Source organism: Staurois parvus, unplaced genomic scaffold (genome assembly GCF_062004578.1).
Source record: "Staurois parvus isolate SC_StPar_1 unplaced genomic scaffold, SC_StPar_1.0 ptg000335l, whole genome shotgun sequence".
NCBI classification, from domain to species: domain Eukaryota; kingdom Metazoa; phylum Chordata; class Amphibia; order Anura; family Ranidae; genus Staurois; species Staurois parvus.
In genome coordinates, this window is record NW_028318131.1 from 745,897 (window position 1) to 762,162 (window position 16,266).

Consider the following 16,266-nt stretch of genomic DNA (forward strand, 5'->3'; position numbering starts at 1 on the left):
AGGTATTCCTCAATCATTCTTCACATCCCCCCTTTCCCTTCCTGAGAGACCAACGTTATCTCCTGACAGATGGTGGGGGTCAGCCCAGGAGAAACATTCCTGGTGGGGCCAGCAGGCTGGGAAAACTGTCTCACCTATGTCTGATAAGGCCGCATTTCTCAGAGGGCTGGGAAGCATTGACCCAAAACGGCATAAGCCCACACATTATCAAACTGACCAGAGTAATTGCACATTCCTCAGGTGAACCGTATGTTTCATGTCATGCATTATGAAGCTATAGTTAATTCATTTTCCCACTGACCACTCCCAAAACGTGTAGTAAGAGCCCCCCTCCCCTTTGAGAGGGACTTTTAAGAGAGACAAGTGAGTTAGAGCAACACACACAGAGATCTCCCAGCAACATCGTAACAAAAGGAGATCAAGAACTCACCCTGTTCTAGAACTTGGATCTGCAAACCCAGGCATATGGGCAAGTAACTTAACCCTGTAATTTCCTTGCTATTCTCTGTTTGCTGTGTCTTTGTACACATATATATATTTTTGTGAATATTTTATTGCACCTGTCTGACGCTTTTAGTAATAAATCTTTCTTTCTGAAAGTGTTAGACCGCTTCTAAGCGCTTACTTGCAATTCACGAATTCCTGCCTTTGAAGAGACGCTACTGTTTGTTATATCTCTGTATAGTAGGTCCGCGGGCCGTGCTATATAGATCAATATTTCAATCATTATAGTGTATATTTGATAACGGGAGTTTCCCAGTCTCCGACAAAAGTGGTGGTGGCAGTAGAGGGTTAGTTGCGTAATTAACCCGACCCAGTAACAAGCACATTTAGGCTGCAGGCACAGATTGTAGTCCATTAGCTGGGCAATCGCTGTGCTGGGTGCGGCTGAGTGTGGCCTTGTTACGCGCGTCACACCGCGGTTTTAGATCGGCCGGTCCTTCGGTTACGAGCTTGGTGAGAAGGTCTGGGGTCTGACGCCGTGGGCGTGACGTATTACTGTTAGTCGCGGTCGTGCGATTGTCGCCTGTTGGTTGCGGCGACCGCGGGCCGTGACACATGGGTGTATTCTTAAGCATAGTTGTGTGAACGAATCCTTATAGTGAGGATGCTGGCTTAACCAAAAGCGGCTCTATTGGCCCTTCCAATGCCGGACCCTTAGTTCAGAGGCCATGCAGTGCGTTCTAATTAGAAAAAAAAAAAAATTCTCCTGGGCAGTTTGCACAAAAATCACTGGAACCACAAGTCTAGAACCCATGGTAGCATGAATCTGAAGCTCATCCCTCCCCCTGTTCTACTTGTTGCTTTTTATGTTCTGCGTCTGTACATTTCCTCTCTTTCTCCCACATCGTGACACACAGATGATGATGTCTCCTGGAATTCAATAATATTCTTTTGTCTGCAAGTAGATGTATAGCTCTCCTTCATTTCCCTTGTGTTTCTTTTTCTATTTTTCCTTTTCAAAATGCTGACAGCGAGCCCTCCCAGCAGTGCATAGACCCGAGAACCGCTGGAGGCAGCTTGTGTGCCGTGCCTGCTGCAGTGTGCGATCGATCCTCTGCCAAGACCTGCTGTAAGGGGAAAGAGATTGAGATCGCTTGGCTTCTCAGCATTAACTGTGTCTGATAATTGGGCTTTAAATTTTAGATTCTAAGTTTCTGATTTTCATACATGTGCAAACCTTGAGGGAGATTTACTAAAACTGGTGCAGTTGTGCATGGTAGTCAATTGGCTTCTAACTTCAGCTTGTTCGATTATAGCTTTTCAATAAAACCTGGAAGCTGATTGGTTTCTTTGCAGTGTTGCACCAGATTTCGCACTTTCCAGTTTTAATAAATAACTTCCATTGTCTTGCAAGGTTGTTTAACCACTTGCCGCCCGCCTGCTGTTGATAAACGGCAGGGCGGTGGCAGTCCAGGGGCGGGTTGCTGTTCATAAACGGCACCCGCCTTTTCTAGCTGTGCGCGCTCCCTGGGAGCGCGCAGCACCACGATCCGGTGCCCGCTGTGTCCTCCGGACACAGTGAAACACCGATCATCTGACGGGACCTCTGTACGAGGTTCCGATCATATGATCACTGATTGGCCAATCAGTGATCACATGCAAAGTAGCAAGCAAGATGTCACTTGTGACATCATTGCTTACTACGTGTGAAATCTGTGAATGATCACAGAGGTCACATGGTACAGGGCTATTCACAACAGCCTTGTACCATGTGACAAGCTGTGACCAATCACAGCTCACTCAGTACTTCTCAATGACTGCAAGAATGCAGACAGAGAGAAAGAGAAATGATTGCTTTTACATCCTATATGGGTGTAAAAGCAATCCGTGTAAAAAAAAAAAAAGAAAAACCTTCATCACCTCCCACAAGTAGTACAGTGTCACCATGGTGACACTGTACTGCTAGGGTGACAGTATGTAAAAAAAATAAAAAATAAAATAAAAATGTAAAAAAAAATGTTTTTGGTTATAAACTAATTTTGGATTTTTTTTTTTTACTAAAAAAATAACGGAATAAATTTTGGCCAAGATTTATGATGAAATATTTATTTGCAAAATTTTATTTAAAAAAACACTTTTTAAAAAATTTTTTGGACGTTTTCATTTACATAGTAAAAAAAAAAAAAATCCCAGCGGTGAATAAATACCAAAATAAAGCTTTATCTGTCTCAAAAAAATGGTAAAAAATTCATACGGGTACAGTATTGCATGACCGCGCAATTGTCATTCAAAGTGTGATAGCGATGAAAGCTGAAAATTGCCCTGGACAGGAAGGGGGTAAAAGTGTCCGGACAGGAAGTGGTTAAGATGTTTGAGCGAGCCCGCCAGAAGCTATCACCTGTTTTGGGCCCGTCATCTGCAGCCAAGGCATTTGTCCTTAACAAAAACTTTTTTTTATATATTTGTGTGTATGTACGTGTATCTCCTTTCTGATGCTTTGCCAGGCTCTAACTGCAGCTGTCTTCAGCTGTTCTTTGTGGGTCTTTCTGCCTTTAGTTTTGTTTTCAGCTATTGAAATGCATGCTGAATTGGGTTGAGATCAGGTGATTGACTCGGCCATTGCAGAATATTCCACTTCTTTTCCTTCAAAAGCTAATGGGTTGCTTTTGCAGTGTGTTTTGGATCATTGTCCATCTGTACTGTGAAGTGCCGTCCAATCAACTTTGCTGCATTTGGCTGAATCTGGGCTGACCGTATATCTGTAAACACTGCAGAATTCATTCGGCAGCTTCTGTCACATCCTCAGACATCAATGACCTAGTGCCACTGGAAGCCATGCATGCCCATGCCATCACACTGCCTCCATAATGTTTTACAGATGACGACGTGTGCTTTGGATCATGAGCTGTTCCAAGTCTTCTCCACACTTTTTTTCTTCCCGACATTCTAGGACAGATTAATCTTAGTTTCATACGTCCAAAGAATACTTTTTCAGAACTGGTCTAGCTTTTTTAGATGTCTTCTGGCAAAGTCTAATCTGGCTTTTCTAAATAAAAAAAAAAACTAACTAAAATTGTGCCTGTGTCCAAATATACAGATAGGTCCATATATATTTGGACACAGGCACAATTTACATTTTTTCCCGGTATTTACTAAAACATATTCAAGCTATAGTTCTATAATGGATATGGGCTGAAAGTGCGCACTCTCAGGGTTCATTTGAGGGTATGTACATCCAAATTGGGTGAAAGGGTTTAGGAATTACAGCTCTTAAGAGTAGCCATCCCCCCTTTTTTCAAGGGACCAAAAGTAATTGGACAGTTGAATCAAAAGATGTTTCATGGCCAAGTGTGGGCTACTCCTTCGTTATTTCTTCATCAATTAAGCAGGTAAAAGGTCTGGAGTTGATTCTAAGTGTATTTGCATTTGGAATCTATTGCTGTGAACCTACATCAAAGGAGCTTCCATGCAAGTGAAGCAGGTCATTATAAGGCTTCAAAAACTGAACAAATCCATCGGAGAGATAACAGCAACATTAGAAGTGGCCAAATCAACAGTTTGGTACATTCTGAGGGAAGAAGAACGCACTGGTGAGCTCAGCAACTTATAAAGGTGTGGACGTCCACGGAAGACAGCAGTGGTGGATGATCGCAGGATCCTTTCTATTGTAAAGAAAAACCCATTCACAACATTTAGACAAGTGAAGGACACTCCCCAGGAGGGGGGCGTATCATTGTCAAAGTCTACAATCAAGAGAAGACTTCACGAGAGCAGATACAGAGTGTTCACCACAAGGTTCAAAACATTCATCAGCCTGAAGATTAGAAAAGCCGTATTAGACTTTGCCTAAAAGAATCTAAAAAAGCCGGACCAGTTCTGCATTCTTTGGACAGAAGAAACTAATATTAATCTTTACCAGAATGACGGGAAGAAAGAAGTGTGGAGAAGGCTTGGAACAGCTCATGATCCAAAGCACGCAACGTCATCTGTAAAACAAGGTGGAGGCAGTGTGATGGCATGGGCATGCATGGCTTCCAGTGGCACTGGGTCATTGGTGTTTATTGATGATGTGACAGAAGCAGCCCGATGAGTTCTGCAGTGTTTACAGATATACTGTCAGCCTAGATTCAGGCAAATGCAGCAAAGTTGATTTGGACGGCGCTTCACAGTACAGATGGAAAATGATCCAAAACACACTGCAAAAGCAACCCAGGAGCTTTTGAAGGATAAGAAGTGGAATATTCTGCAATGACCGAGTCAATCCCCTTATTTCAACCCAATTGCATAACTGTCTCAGCCAATGAGAAAAGGGAGTTCTGGGATAGCCGAGACTCCAGTGCACATTACTGGATCGAGAGGGGGGCTTAGGTATTTGGGGGGGGATGCTGTACACAGGTTTTTTTTTACCTTTATGCACAGAATAGTAAACCTTGAGTGTCAGGGAACCCGGTATGACCAGAGATGTGTGGACTGACACAGGGAAACAGCAGGCTTCAGAAATGATTAAATAATAATATTTATTATGAGCTGCACAAAATAAACAAACACAGTGCAAAACAAAACAAACCTTAAACTAATAGGTACAGGTGCAGTCAGGGCTGGAGAGGTGGAGTGGTCAGGCAGGCCGGGTCAGGAACAATCAGGCAGAAAGGTACAACGGGAGCAGGCAGAAGAATGGTCAGGAATAGCCGGGGTCAGTGCAGGTGGAGTTCTGTCAGAGTCAAGCAGGAGAGTCGAGCAGGCAGGAGACAGGATACAGGAAACAGGGCACATGAGAAACAAACACCAAGGCACTGACTGCAGGTCTGGCCATTCCTTAAATACACCTCCTGCAATCAGCCTCAGGTGATGGCTGACTGCAGGAGTGAGCTTCTGATTGCTGAGAGCACCCGCTGGCCAGCCCTGGTACTGCAGCCCACAAGGCAGGTGAGTCCCACCACCGTTGGCGACTCCATTCCTGACATTGAGCCTTTATAACCACTTTAAGCACAGTGGTGACTAGGGGGTTATGGAGGGTGTCTTGTGCTCAACTTTTTACATTTTTTTTTCCCTGTAAAGGTGGACTAACCCTTTAAATGGCGACATAGTTATTGTTGAATAAACCGGTCGTAGCAGAAATGTAAAAGTTGCTCAGGTCCACAGGTGTGGAACAGATTAAGAGGACATGACCTTTAAGCTTGCCATAGGTTCCCCCAGTTTTTGAGCCGGTAGCCGTTGGGCTTTTTCAGTCTCCTAGGAAGCCGTATTGAGAACTTCTGATGGCTGGAGGCATTCATGATTACATTTAGAACATTTACAACAAACAATCCTTTTATATTTCTTTTATTGAGGGATTGAGTGAAGGCAGCCAGATATTTTCCACCTCTCGTTCCCAGGGAGTTGTCTGCCCATCATCTGTCACCCTTAGGAAATAATGTTCATGGTGTGTAGTGGCTAGTACATCGTCCTGAACATGCAGACGCAGGATGTTTTCTGATTCACCCATTATTATTATTTTTTTTTCCCTCCATATGGTGCGTGAACAAACAAAAAACAGACACAAGTAATTAGGTCTCTGCCTTCCAGGTTATTGAATTTTCTGCGTTTACGTGCTGGACAAAATACTGTCCTCCCGATAGCTCTGGCAGAGAATTCGTACTTCTGCGCTGGCCTAAATTGAAGAGCTGCATGTCACGGCGCTGACAGGTTATCAAATACAAGCAGATTCTCCCCAGCCTGGCAGAATTCTGCGGACAGAACCTCGGAGATTCCTCCAGTCTGTGCACATTGCCTCTAGCTGTGTTCTCCTTGTCTCTCCCATTGTGATATGTTTATATCTCCAGTCCTTTTTTTTTTTTTTTTTTTTTTTTTTTTTTTCCTTTCCCTCGTTCCGACGTTTATCACCAATCTCCCGCCCGTCACCAGCTCTGGGACCGAGTGGCTGCATTATTTTTAACAAGACAAGTTTATTTTCAAATCATGTCTGAACATATTCACATATTGGAGGCAGCTGCTTTCTCTAGAATGTCTGCGTGTGTTTAGAGAGATGCAATCCAAATGGAAACCGTATTATGTGTCCTTCCGTGTTACAAGTGATGGGTAATAACACAAGATGATGGCATTCTGTCATGCATGTGTACCTCTCGCCTTCCATAGATTGCATTTTAAGGGGAAGAGGGGTTTTAAGGAATGCCATCTTTTTATTTTTTTTAACCGTCCGTACTGGTAGTGTAGATTGCTTGTATGTAATAAAAAAAAAAAACATTTTGTGTGTGTGTGTATATATACAGTTGTGTTCAAAATAATAGCAGTCAGACATCACTAACCGGATCAATCACTGTTTTTGGTGGAAATTATATTTCTATGTAATTTGCAAATAATTTCCTAGCAGGCGTAGTAGAGTAATAGAAATCCAACAGACCCAACAGTCATGACATGCATGCTGCTGATTCTGTGTCATTGAATCACTCATTGAAAGGGGCGTGTTCAAAATAATAGCAGTGTGGAGTTCTATTAGTGAGGTCATTCATTCTTTGAAAAACAGGTGGCAATTATTGCCCTTATTTAAGGAAGGAAAGCAGCAAATGTTGTACATGATGGTTACAGTGCATTTCTCTCTGAAATTCTGAGGAAAATGGGTCGTTCCAGACATTGTTCAGAAGAACAGCGTACCTTTTATTAAAAAGTTGATTGGAGAGGGGAAAACATATAAAGAAGTGCAGAAAATGATCGGCTGCTCAGCTAAAATGATCACAAATGCTTTAAAATGGCAACCAAAACCTGAAAGACGTGGAAGAAAGCGAAAAACTACCATTCGAATGGATAGAAGAAAAGCCAAAATGGCGCGGACTCAGCCAACAATCAGCTCCAGGAAGATGAAAGAAGGTGTAAAGTTCCCTGTGAGGACTGTTACAATTAGAAGACGCCTATGTGAAGCCAAGCTATCTGCAAGAAGCCCCCGCAAAGTCCCATTGTTGGAAAAAAGACGTGTGCTGAAGAGGTTACAATCTGCCAAAGAACACATTGACTGGTCTAAAGAGAAATGGCGCAACATTTTGTGGACTGATGAAAGTAAGATTGTTCTTTTTGGGTCTAGTGGCCGGAGACAGTTTGTCAGACGACCCCCAAACACTGAATTCAAGCCACAGTACACGGTGAAGACAGTGAAGCATGGTGGTGCAAGCATCATGATATGGGGATGTTTCTCATACTACGGTGTTGGGCCTATTTATCGCATACCAGGGATCATGGATCTGTTTGAATACATCAGAATACTTGAAGAGGTCATGCTGCCTTATGCTGAAGAGGAAATACCCTTGAAATGGGTGTTCCAACAAGACAACGACCCCAAGCACACCAGTAAACGTGCAACATCTTGGTTCCAGACCAACAAGATGGACGTTATGAAGTGGCCAGCCCAATCCCCGGATCTTAATCCAATAGAAAACTTGTGGGGTGACATCAAAAATGCCGTTTTTGAGGCAAAACCAAGAAATAGAGAAGAACTGTGGAATGTGGTCCAATCATCCTGGGCTGGAATACCTGATCACAGGGGCCAGAAGTTGGGTGACTCCATACAACACAGATGTACAGCAGTTCTCAGAAACAGTGCGACTACAACCAAATATTCATGAAGTCATTCAAAGGAAAGCAAAATCTTCAAACATTTCTCAGTTTATATAGTGAATGTTTGAGTTTTAAAGAAGAATACAAACACTGCTATTTTTTTTTTTTGAACAGTCTAATATTCACTTTTCTTCAATTTTTTTTTTAGAGGAACAGCAAAAATTTGATCTTTTTCTTCATGTTTTGATTTGGAATAGAATGTGTCGTGTTCCCAATGCATTTGTGTGGATGGAAATAAAAGCTATTAAAAGCATTTTGAGCTGTATTCACGTTTTTCAACACACTGCTATTATTTTGAACACAAATGTATGTACTGTAATATATATATATATATATATATATATATATATATATATATATATATATAATATACAGTGCTCAGCATAAATGAGTACACACCTTTTTGAAAATGAATATTTTAATTAATATCTCAATGAACACATTTTCCACAATATTGACAAAACTGAGATTTATAGACCATTTTTTTGGCTCGTTACATGAAAGTAAGGTTAATAATATAATTTAGATTACAAAATCTTCAGTTTTACTCAAATTGGGTGGAAAATTGAATACACCCCACAACAAAATCTACTCCATCTAGTATTTTGTATGACCTTCGTGATTTGTAAGGACAATACATAGTCTTGTAGGCATGGAATGAACAAGTTGGCTACATATTGAAACATCAATCTTCTTCCATTCTTCAAGGACGACCTCCTATAGATGCTGGATGGAGAGTGATTCTCAACTTGTTTCTTCATAGTTCCCCATAGGTGTTGGATTGGGTTCTGATCAGGAGACATACTTGGCCACTGAATCACTGTCACCCTGTTCTTCTTCAGAAATGCAATAGTGACCTTAGATGTGTGTTTTGGATCATTGTCATGCTGGAAAAGTGCACAACGGCCAAGGGCACGGAGTGATGGCAGCATCTTCACTTTCAATATAGAGCAGCACATCTGTGAATTCATGATACCATCAATGACATGCAGCTCCCCGACACCAGCAGCACTCATGCAGCCCCACAGAAGGACACTGACACCACCATGTTTCTCTGTAGGCACCATGCATTTTTCTTTGTACTCCAACTTTGCAAGGCCATAAAGTTTTGAAGCCATCAGTTCCAAAAACATTTATCGTGGTCTCATCACTCCAGAGTACAGAGTCCCAGTAGACTTCTTTTTCAGCATGGGCCCTGACAAATTCTACATTGGCTTTATTGCGCATGGGCTTTAGGAGAGGCTTCTTTTGTGGACGACAACCATGCATGCCATTCCTCTGCAGTGTACGCCGTATCGTGTTACAGGAAACAATCACCCCAATTTGGCTTTCTATTTCTTTAGATAACTGCAGTGAACCTACATGGCGATTTTCTTCAACCCTTCTCATCAGAAGACGCTCTTGTCGAGGTGTTAACATCCATGGACAGCACGGACGTCTCTGTGAGATGGCTGCTGTTCCATATTTGTTACATTTTTGTATCACTTTTGCTACAGTATTCTGACGAATAAAGCTTTGCTGATCTTCTTGTAGCCTTCACCTTTCTTATGTAAAGAAATTATTTTCTTTCTCAGGCCTTGTGACATTTCTCTTCTGTATGGTGCCATTGCTGACAGCATGAATTGGGAAAGGGTTAGTAAGTAATGCCCTTTTATTAACTGTCTGCTGGACACCTGTTTAATGAATAATTAGACTCACTTGTAGTTGAATTCTTAATTGGGATGTTGCTTTCCTCCTAAGACTTTCATTGGGGTGTATTCATTTTTGCAACATGGTCTTGAATTGCCACCTGTGCAATAAGTCCATCCGTGACATTTCCTGGCTACTAAATATTCCACGCTCAACTGTTAGTGGGATTATAACAAAGTGGAAGCAACTGGGAACAACAGCAACTCGGCCACCAAGTGGTAGGCCACGTCACATGACAGAGCGGGGTCAGTGCATGCTGAAGCGCACAGTGCGCAGAAGTCACCAACTGTCTGCAGAGTCAATAGCTAAAGACCTCCAAACTTGGTGTGGCCTTCAGATGAGCCCAACAACAGTGCGTAGAGAGCTTCATGGAATGGGTTTCCATGGCCGAGCAGCTGCATCCAAGCCTTCCATCACCAAGTGCAATGCAAAGCATCGGATGCCGTGGTGTAAAGCATGCTGCCACTGGACTCTAGAGCAGTGGAGACGTGTTCTCTGGAGTAACCAATCACGATTCTCTGTCTGGCCATCCGATGGAGGTGTCTGGGTAGGCAGTTGCCAGGAGAGCGGTACTTGCCTGAATGCATTGTGCCAAGTGCAAAATTTGGTGGAGGGGGAATGTGGTGTGGGGTTGTTTTTCAGGGGTTGGGCTTGGCCCCCTAGTTCCAGTGAAGGGAAGTCTTAAGGCGTCAGCATACCAAGACATTTTGGACAATTTCATGCTCCCAACTTTGTGGGAAGAGTTTGGGGATGGCCCCTTCCTGTTCCAACATGACTGCCCACCAGTGCACAAAGCGAGGTCCATGAAGACATGGAGGAGCCAGTTTGGGGTGGAGGAACCTGACTGGCCTGCACAGAGTCCTGACCTCAACCCCATAGAACACCTTTGGGATGAATTAGAGTGGAGACTGTGAGCCAGGCCTCCTCCCCCGACATCAGTGCCTGACCTGACAAATGTGCTTCTGGAAGAATGGTCCAACCTTCCCATAGACACCCTCCTAAACCTTGTGGACGGCCTTCCCAGAAGAGTTGAAGCTGTTATAGCTGCAAAGGGCGGGGCCAACTCAATATTGAACCCTACGGACTAAGACTGGGGGGTCATTACCGTTCATGTGCGTGGAAAGGCCGGCCGACCAATACTTTTGGCAATATAGTGTGTGTGTGTGTGTGTGTGTGTGTGTGTGTGTGTGTGTGTGTGTGTGTGTACGTACACACACAGTACTGTGCAAAAGTTTTAGGCAGGTGTGGGAAAATGTTCTAAATTAAGCTCCACCCCCTTCTGCAGTTTTCTGCAGTGGGTGGAGCCTGCTGGGTCCCTCCCACAGCTCTGCTATCCACAGGGGCTATGTACAGCACACTGATATCACTGCTATTTTTGCAAGGTAATATCTGAGCTTGCAAAGTCATTTGGGGCACACAGAGTGGATTCCCATCCTTTGTGTCTATTAAGGAAAATACTTTTCTGTGCCTGCAGTTCAGCTTTAATTATCAGTTTTGGGCAGCGCTGACCTTTTTTAAATGTCTTCTTTCAAATGAGGACGTGCATGCATGTGATGTGCCAGGCTTCCCTTTGAATTTGCCTTGCTGAAGGAAAAAAAAAACCATGAATAGCTTGGAGAAATGTAAGAGTAACGGTACTGCAAAATATCTTGTTGCCACAGTTACCTAAGAAGAAACACGGCTGCGTCTTAAATGTCAGTGCGTGCTCTAACCTCTGCAACTGCCACTGTTCTGTTCTGAGCATTGTGTGCAGAGAAAACAGAGCTTTGATTGCGACACTGAAAGGTCTCGCGTGTCTTATAGCTTCTAAAGGGGGTCAGTCAATCTCCTTAGATCACGGGTGTCAAACTAGCGGCCCTCCCAGCTGTTGCCAAACTACAAGTCCCATGAGGCATTGCAAGATTGACAGTTACAAGCATGACTCTCAAAGGCAGAGGCATGATGGGACTTGTAGTTTCACAACAGCTAGACGGCCGCCAGTTTGACACCCCTGCCTTATTTATTTCAGGTACCTATATATCGCCGTCAATTTGCGCAGCACTTTACATATATATAGTACATTCACATCAGTCCCTAACCCTCAAGGGGCGTACAATCTAAGGTCCCTAACCCTCAAGGGGCGTACAATCTAAGGTCCCTAACCCTCAAGGGGTGTACAATCTAAGGTCCCTAACCCTCAAGGGGCGTACGATCTAAGGTCCCTAACCCTCAAGGGGCGTACGATCTAAGGTCCCTAACCCTCAAGGGGCGTACAATCGAAGGTCCCTAACTCACATTCATACATACACATACTAGGGCCAATTTAGACAGGAGCCAATTAACCTACCAGCATGTCTTTGTAGTGTGGGAGGAAACTGGAGTACCCAGAGGAAACCCACACAGGCACAGGGAGAACATGCAAACTCCAGACAGGTGGTGCCGTGGCTGGGATTCAAACCAACGACCCTAGTACTGCCAGGTGGAAGTGCTAACCATTTAGCCATTGTGCTGCCTTAGAAGCAGACCAGAGGCTTCAGTGTTTTATATATTCCTTCTTCCAAAAATGACCGAAATCTCCAACAAAAGTTACCAATAGTCCCTTCACTGAGAGCTGGTATTTGTTCAGGGTGGAGTCTGTCTCTCTGTAGCAATGATGTCCATAATAACACTTTTTAGCGTTCCTTTTTAAAGTGGTTGTAAGCCCTTACATACAGTATACTAACTGACGTGACTAGCCTCAGATGATACATAGATTAAACACATTTTCCTACATAAGTTGTACTTGTTCATCTACACCCTGCTCTTCTCTACAGCCTCCTAAAACACAAAGATCAAAGGCTCTCTCTTAGCTCCAGAAAGCAGGGGGCGGGTATCTGATGTTTTTCAGACTCCACAGCAGGGAGCAGAGTGTAATCTGAGACCTGAGTGGAGGGAAAAGAAACAACCTCCTTCTACACAGTCTGGTAGAGAAACCTACACAGCTGATGCTGTCAGTGACCAACTGTGTTCTGGAGGGTGGGCGGGCCATATCCATAGATTTTGTGGTGTCCAAATAACCTGTCAGAAGTGATTGATGCAGATAGCAGAGGGGAGAGAAAGCAGACAGAAATCACACTTTTTGCTTTGGATTGAGGCAAGTACACACTATAGGGGGATATGCGCTGTTCATTTTTCATTTTAGAAGTTTGCAGCCACTTTAAGGAGGCGTGGATTATGGAATTAGTTCTCGGATTCACTGATTTGTAGATGTGATCGAAGTATGACGCTTGGAGTGTGTTCTGGAGGGTGGGCGGGCCATATCCATAGATTTTGTGGTGTCCAAATAACCTGTCAGAAGTGATTGATGCAGATAGCAGAGGGGAGAGAAAGCAGACAGAAATCACACTTTTTGCTTTGGATTGAGGCAAGTACACACTATAGGGGGATATGCGCTGTTCATTTTTCATTTTAGAAGTTTGCAGCCACTTTAAGGAGGCGTGGATTATGGAATTAGTTCTCGGATTCACTGATTTGTAGATGTGATCGAAGTATGACGCTTGGAGTGCCGCTCAAGCTAGAGAAGAAACTTTTCCCCTTTTGATCCTAGGAGACAAGTGCATTCATCCAAGTAGTCACGTATAATGCAGTAGGATGAAAGCCACTCTCCTGGCCAGGCCATGTAAGATTCATTTTGAAACACGTCAGGTTTGTGGAGAAGCGAAGACTGATGCCGATCCTTTCATCTTACGTGGGCTGACCAGGAGAGTGGTGTCTATCCTACTGTGATGACGTGTACAGGGTGGATTAGGTACATAAAGGGGGGATGTGAAAAGAGATTCACAAAAAAAGCGTGTATTACCGCATCCGCTGCAGGACTACGTGTATGGAGCCAATGCGTCTGACCGAAAGTGACGTAACTGACGCGTGGCGTAACCGAGGTATTTACCTGATATGTCTATACATTCAATTTTGTAATACATTTTTTGAGTAATTTTGAGTATCGCTTTCTGTTCATAATGTAACCGCTTTTTTTGTGAATCTCTTTTCACATCCCCCCTTTTTTGTTGTTTGGTTTTTGGTTACTGGGCAGATAATGTACGTTCAATCTATGAGCCTCTTGCCCCCCTTTTTTTTTACTAGGGGATTAGGCGCATAGCAGGGACCTAAGCCCACCCTTATCTGCTTTGGCGTCAAGGTGCACCTTGCAAGGAACAGCATCTGTCTGAGCCACTGATTTTATTGAATGTGGTAAATTGTGGACCTTTTACAAGCCTGTATTAACATTGCTGATCTCAAAATTTGCAGCAACAATATAATTATTATTATTATACAGTGTTTATATAGCGCCAAAGGGTTTGCTCAACGCTGTACATTAGCGAGGGGGACAGAACATGAGACAAGACAGATACAATACAATACACGAGGGGTTCGAGGGCCCTGCTCTTTCGAGCTTACAATCTAGGAGGGAGGGGATAGTAGTACAGGAGGAAGTGGCTGTGGGGGATGGAGTGGTAGGAGGAGTGGAGGAGATCAGTTGTTAGGTGAGGGTGAGGTAGGCTTCCCTGAAGAGATGGGTTTTCAGGGTGCGCCTGAAGGTGAGGAGGGTAGGTGACAGTCTGATGGATTGGGGTAGGGAGTTCCAGAGGATGGGAGCAGTCCTGGAGAAGTTCTGCAATCGGGCGTGGGAGGAAGAGTTCAGGGAGCTAGAGAGTAGGAGGTCCTGTGAGGAGCGAAGGGCACGGGTAGGGGGGTATTTGGGTATCAGGTCAGTGAGGTAGTTTGGGGCGGCGTTGTGAATGGCTTTGTATGTCACAGTATTTGAATTTAATGCGTTGGGCAATCGGGAGCCAGTGAAGGGATTGCCAGAGGGGGGTGGCAGATGTGGAGCGGTTGGTGAGGTGGATGAGTCTAGCCGCTGAGTTCAGGGTAGACTGGAACGGGGATAGCATTTGTTTGGGTAGGCCAGTGAGAAGGGAGTTGCAGTAGTCCAGGCGTGAGATGATGAGGGAGTGTACGAGTTGTTTAGTAGTGTCTGGGGTGAGGAACGTACGTATCTTGGAGATGTTGCGGAGGTGGAGCCTGCATGACTTTGATAGTGATTGGACATGAGGTTGGAAGGAAAGGTTTGAGTCCAGGGTGACACCCAGGACTTTGGCGTGTGGGGTGGGATTGATGGTGGCGTAATTGAAAAAAGCTCCAACTTTTTTATAGCAAAAAAGCCATCATTGAACTCTAATCAGGTGACTTTTTGCTCCGGCTGAGGATGATATATTTAGTTTGATGCAGGCTACAAGAAGCATTTCCTTAGTCTCCTCTTCTCCAGTGTTCACATTGATCCACTATGATGTGCCATTGTGAGCAGCAATACGTTTGCCATTAAATGTACTTTTTTTTGCACAGAAACTGCTTTTGGCTGGGCTTTGCCTATGTTGAGTAGCACATGTTCCTGTTAACATGGTCTGTCTTCCCTTCCAGGTGCAGGAACAAGATGTGGTTCTCCAGTCTATTGATCGTGCCATCGAGGCCATACACAATGCCGCCATGAAGAACGGGGGCAAGTACAACCTGGAGCAAAGAGATGTCCTACAGTAAGTGCAGCAAACACATGCATGATAAAGAGAAGCTCAGAACAACCACTAACGCCCCTCAGTTCTAACATACAAGCGAGACTGTTTCTAAAGTTAAAACATTTATTTGACATTTGCGTTTGGGGTGGAGGAACTTGACTGTCCTGCACAGAGTCCTGACCTCAACCCCATAGAACACCTTTGGGATGAATTAGAGCGGAGACTGTGAGCCAGGCCTCCTCCCCCGACATCAGTGCCTGACCTGACAAATGTGCTTCTGGAAGAATGGTCCAACCTTCCCATAGACACCCTCCTAAACCTTGTGGACGGCCTTCCCAGAAGAGGTGAATCTGTTGTAGCTGCAAAGGGCGGGGCCAACTCAATATTGAACCCTACGGACTAAGACTGGGGGGCCATTACCGTTCATGTGCAGGGAAAGGCCGGCCAACCAATACTTTTGGCAATATAGTGTATGTGGAAGCACTGATTGGTGAAGTGATTACTAGAAGTCTCATGTAACGTGTCTTTAGTATAATTGTCTCCTCATTCATGTCTTCAATATCCAACAAGACCAAACCAAACGCATGTCTGCGGTTGCTGACCAGCTCTTGTAGTCTTAACTGTTTATTGTTGCATGTGCTGTAGCCCCCAGCAGCTTCTGTAGCATTACATTTGCTGAATAATATGTCCCTCCCTGTATTAACCACTTGCCGCCCAGCCACCGCATATAAACGGCGGCAGGGTGCAACTCGTAGGCAAAAGCACGTTTTAAAACGGCTGCCTTGAAAACAGGTAGGGGGCGCCCGCCCTACCTGTCCCGCGGGTGTCAGCAGCGGGTGTCAGCCGACGGGTCACGGACGCTTTTTACCGGCCTTTTTACCGGCCGTTTTATTGACAGTGATCGCCGACACAGAGCAGGGCTGCATTGTTTACACACAGCCCTGTTCTGTGTCAGTTCTCTGAGAGCTTGTGAGAAGCTGCAGAGTTTCTCTCCCTCGATCAG

The 16,266-nt window shown here is 44.4% G+C and overlaps 1 protein-coding gene across 1 annotated transcript in view; it reads left to right on the forward strand.

Moving 5' to 3' along the window:
- NCKIPSD (NCK interacting protein with SH3 domain) overlaps positions 1–16,266 on the forward strand; it is a 134,658-nt gene that overhangs the window by 46,553 nt on the left and 71,839 nt on the right. The window contains exon 2 of the mRNA XM_089684070.1: positions 15,172–15,284. Within this exon, the coding sequence (XP_089540196.1) occupies positions 15,172–15,284 (113 nt within the window). The remainder of the gene's footprint in view (positions 1–15,171; positions 15,285–16,266) is intronic.